This window comes from Chinchilla lanigera, unplaced genomic scaffold (assembly GCF_000276665.1).
Source record: "Chinchilla lanigera isolate Chin_1 unplaced genomic scaffold, ChiLan1.0 scaffold00061, whole genome shotgun sequence".
In the NCBI taxonomy this organism is placed as follows: domain Eukaryota; kingdom Metazoa; phylum Chordata; class Mammalia; order Rodentia; family Chinchillidae; genus Chinchilla; species Chinchilla lanigera.
The window spans coordinates 234,670-238,459 of NW_004955462.1; the positions used below are offsets into that span (position 1 = coordinate 234,670).

At 35.9% G+C, this 3,790-nt stretch overlaps 1 protein-coding gene across 2 annotated transcripts in view; it reads left to right on the forward strand.

Moving 5' to 3' along the window:
- Cdc123 (cell division cycle 123) overlaps positions 1–3,790 on the forward strand; it is a 58,079-nt gene that overhangs the window by 22,580 nt on the left and 31,709 nt on the right. For both annotated transcript variants that reach the window (XM_005398078.2, XM_005398079.2), the window contains 2 exons: positions 1,388–1,483; positions 3,344–3,450. In XM_005398078.2, the coding sequence (XP_005398135.1) occupies positions 1,388–1,483; positions 3,344–3,450 (203 nt within the window). The remainder of the gene's footprint in view (positions 1–1,387; positions 1,484–3,343; positions 3,451–3,790) is intronic.

A 3,790-nucleotide genomic window follows, 5' to 3' on the forward strand; every position in this document is an offset into this window, starting at 1 on the left:
AAGTATTTAAGGGAATGGGGTTTAGTGGCCACAATTTACTCTAGAACAGTGTAGGAAAAAGATGCATTATATTGTATGTAAATATAAATAAGTAGACACACATGCACAGATGTAGGACAGGGTTTGGAGGCAGGATGGTAAACCAAATTTGATAAAATGGGTAGTCTAGATAAAGAGTACATAGACATTCTTCGTACTATCCTTGTGATGTTTCTGAAAGTCTAAAATTATTTTAAAATAAAAAATAATTTAAAAATTATTTACATTTCACTGTGTGGAACTAGATAGAGTTGGGCAAGAGAAATATTTGTCTTAGAGCATTCTTAGTGGTGAAAAACTCAAACTACGGGATGCAGAACTCTTGATTTCAGCCTCAGCACTATTAGAAAAATTGGACAGGCCTGTTGCAATGGCCTATGCCTGTAATTCCAGCACTCTGGGAAGCTGAGACAGGAGCATCACAAGTTTTAGCCCCAGCCTGAGTAACTTAATGAGACCCTGACTCAAAAATTAAAAATGAGAAAAAAAAATTTTTTAACCAAGCAAATGGGCTGGAGGTGTACTTCAATGTGAAGGTCCTGGGTTCAGTCCACAGTGATGCACACACACACAAATGTGCCTCGTGGAAATACATTATCATTTTTAAAATTTACTTCTGTGGTGTGTTTTCAGAATCCTGTCAGTTTTTTCTTTCTCATAATTGGGGCTAGATACAGGGGATCCACTTAAGCCGTTTGATTTACAGTAAAACCTCAGTTTGTGAGAATAATTTATTCTGCTCATAATCCAAAGCATTTTATGTCAAAGCAGCAAGAGAAGGAAAGGAGGACTTATTGTGATCATGTGACATTTGGCATGAGGTACTAATACTGCAAGATATCACTCACTTATCAAGTTAAAATTTCTTAAAAATGTTTGTCTTGTGGAACACTTGGGAAACAACTTACTTGTAATCTAAGGTTTGACTTTATTTTGGAAGGTTTAGTTAATTGTAGACTGATTGCTGCATTTTTTTTTTTTTTCCAGAATTTGCAGGTTGGGCAATAGGGGGCAGCAATCACCTATGTAGGGACTAACACAGTTAAATTCTTAGGTGGGCAATTTCTGTTAGTATTTTGTTCTTTCTCTCTTCTAAAAGCTTCATATGCTAGGTGCCTGATCACAGGTGTCATTTTACATTTGTGGGCTTTGATTGTTTCGGGAATTGCCATTTGAGTAGTTACTTTATTTCTCTTGCTGGTAAACATTATTTGACCCTTGATCTTATTTAAGTGAGTTCATAAATTCAGATGGTAAATTATAACTTTGAGATTTTGATGATCTTTTCTGTGTTTACTATGATGATATGATGATATTGACTTGCCTCACTGATTTTTTTTCTCCCTAGGCACCAGAATTTCCAGAGTTCACTACTAAAGTTCAGGAAGCTATCAATTCCCTGGGGGGCAGTATCTTCCCTAAGCTTAACTGGAGTGCCCCACGGGTAGGATTACAGAAGCAAACTCTTACTAGTTGTCTTTGTGTTATTTTCCTTCATTCTGTGTTCCCACAGAGAGGGTCTGATTGTACTGAATTCTAAGGAAAAACACTGAAATTTATTATTGTTCATCCATTGTTTTATTTCTCTGATTTTGTTATATATTTTCTGGGGTCTGTGAAATGCTGTATATTCTGTCAAGACAGTCTTGACCTGTTGTGTTGCTATTAATTGTGCTAGAATTCTGAAGCTCATTTTCTGCCCATTTCAAAACTTCAACTATTTAACAGAGAGTTTTTTTCTGTTGAAAAATGTTTAAAATGTCACAAAGTACAATTTGAGAAATCTGATTTTTTCTTAAATGTGTTTTCTTATTTTAACACCTCATTGACAGTAATTTCACAGTAGTTAAGGTGGCAGGGTAGGTGAGGTCTCGGTTTTTTTTAATCCAATAGAAAACAATTTCATGTCAGCAAAGCTCATTTAAGAAATTAAAGGCTAGCCAGGCACAGTTGCATACTCCTGTCTGTAATCCCAGCAGCTGTAGAGCCTGAGGCAGGAGGATCACAGGTTTGAGCCCAGCCTGGGCAATTTAGTGAGACCTTCTTGCATAAAAGTAATAAGAAGAGGTGGGAGGGAGTGTAGCTCTGTGGGAAGGCCCTGCCCTCAGTTCTTAATGCAGAGGAATAAGAGGAAGAAGAAGGGCTTCTTTGCATTTTCAAAATTCATCTGATGCCATTCTTTCTTTTTTTTATTCTGAAATGAATAACGTATGTAATCTAATTTTGGGCTTTACTTTTTAAAATTAATTATACATGTACATAATTTAAAATTTTCAAATACAGACTTGCTACAGAAATCAGCAAGTCCTGACACCTGTTTCACTTCACCATTTCCTGTTCTCCAGGATACTTTCAAAACAAAATATTTTTGTACTTTTTTTGTGTGTGCAACAGTCTTGCCCAAGCTGGCCTCAAACTTAGAAACCTCCTACGTCAGCTTCTCAAGTAGCTGTAAGGCATGGGCCACCACACCCAGCAATATAAGCAGTATTTTTAACCATTCCTTACTGCTGGACTGGGTTGAGGCTTTGTATTTAAAATGGGCAGAGTATTTGTTGTAAGCTATTTATTTGTAATTTACTGAGTGCCTTCTATATACCAATGTTTTTTCCATGTAGTGTGAATAACTTTCTTTATAGTCATTCATTTCCTCAGAAGTATATTACTATCCTGCTTCCGATCTGTCTCACAGGTGTGTTCTTTAACTGACTTAGTTATCTTGTCATTTTTAGGCATGTTCCATTAAGCTTTATATCTTTATATCGTTTCCTTTTTGTTATTCATCTGTCTGAAACATTTCACCATTTTAAGTTGTAATGGTTCAGAATATCACACTTATTTTCCTCCCAGATTTGATAAACATAGGTCTTATCTGCCCCAGTCATCCAAACACAGATGTTTGGCTGTTGCTTTCCAGAAATAGGCAGTGATTTATTCTTGGAGAGCAGCTAGTGAGGCTGCTTCTTTACAACATTAACCTTTTAGCCTGAAGCATGTTCCTTTACTTTGTTTCCCCCTTCTTCCAACATCAGTAAGAAAACCATTGGAAAGTACTTGGGCCCAAGCTAAAATATGGGGACCCTACTAGCTCAGTGTTCATGACTGAGTGTCTTCCCTGCAGTGATCATACTCTTTGTTATTGAAAAGTGTAATTTGATGTTTCACAGTATTACTAAAATTTATTTGAGGTTTTTCTTTTAACCCTTAAAGTAGGAGGCAGTTTTTATTTTATTTATAGGCCTAAGCTTCATGCATAGACATTAACATGGCATATGTACTAAATACCATGTGCTCTGTTATCTAGGATGCATACTGGATAGCGATGAATAGTTCTCTGAAGTGTAAAACCCTCAGTGACATCTTTCTACTTTTCAAGAGTTCTGACTTCATCACTCGTGATTTCACTCAGCCGTAAGTATCTCTTGTTCGCTCAATGTCATTAGTTTGAGTGCTGTGTGAATTTTTCTGATGATGAAATTTCATTAGTTCTAGTACTATTATGAACATTTCTTTATTATAAAATTATTTCATGTTCCTAAAATAATCTACTAAAGCAAACCTTACTTTTTCCATTACAGTAAAAGCTATACAGTGAATATTCCTAACTATCAAAGACTTTATATTTGCATATTAAATATTTTGGTACCTTTCTCTTACTTTTTTTTTTTTTTTTTTTTTTTTTTTTTTTTCCGGTACCGGGAACCGAACTCACGACCTTGCGCTTGCCAGGCAGGCACTTTTGCCGCTGAGC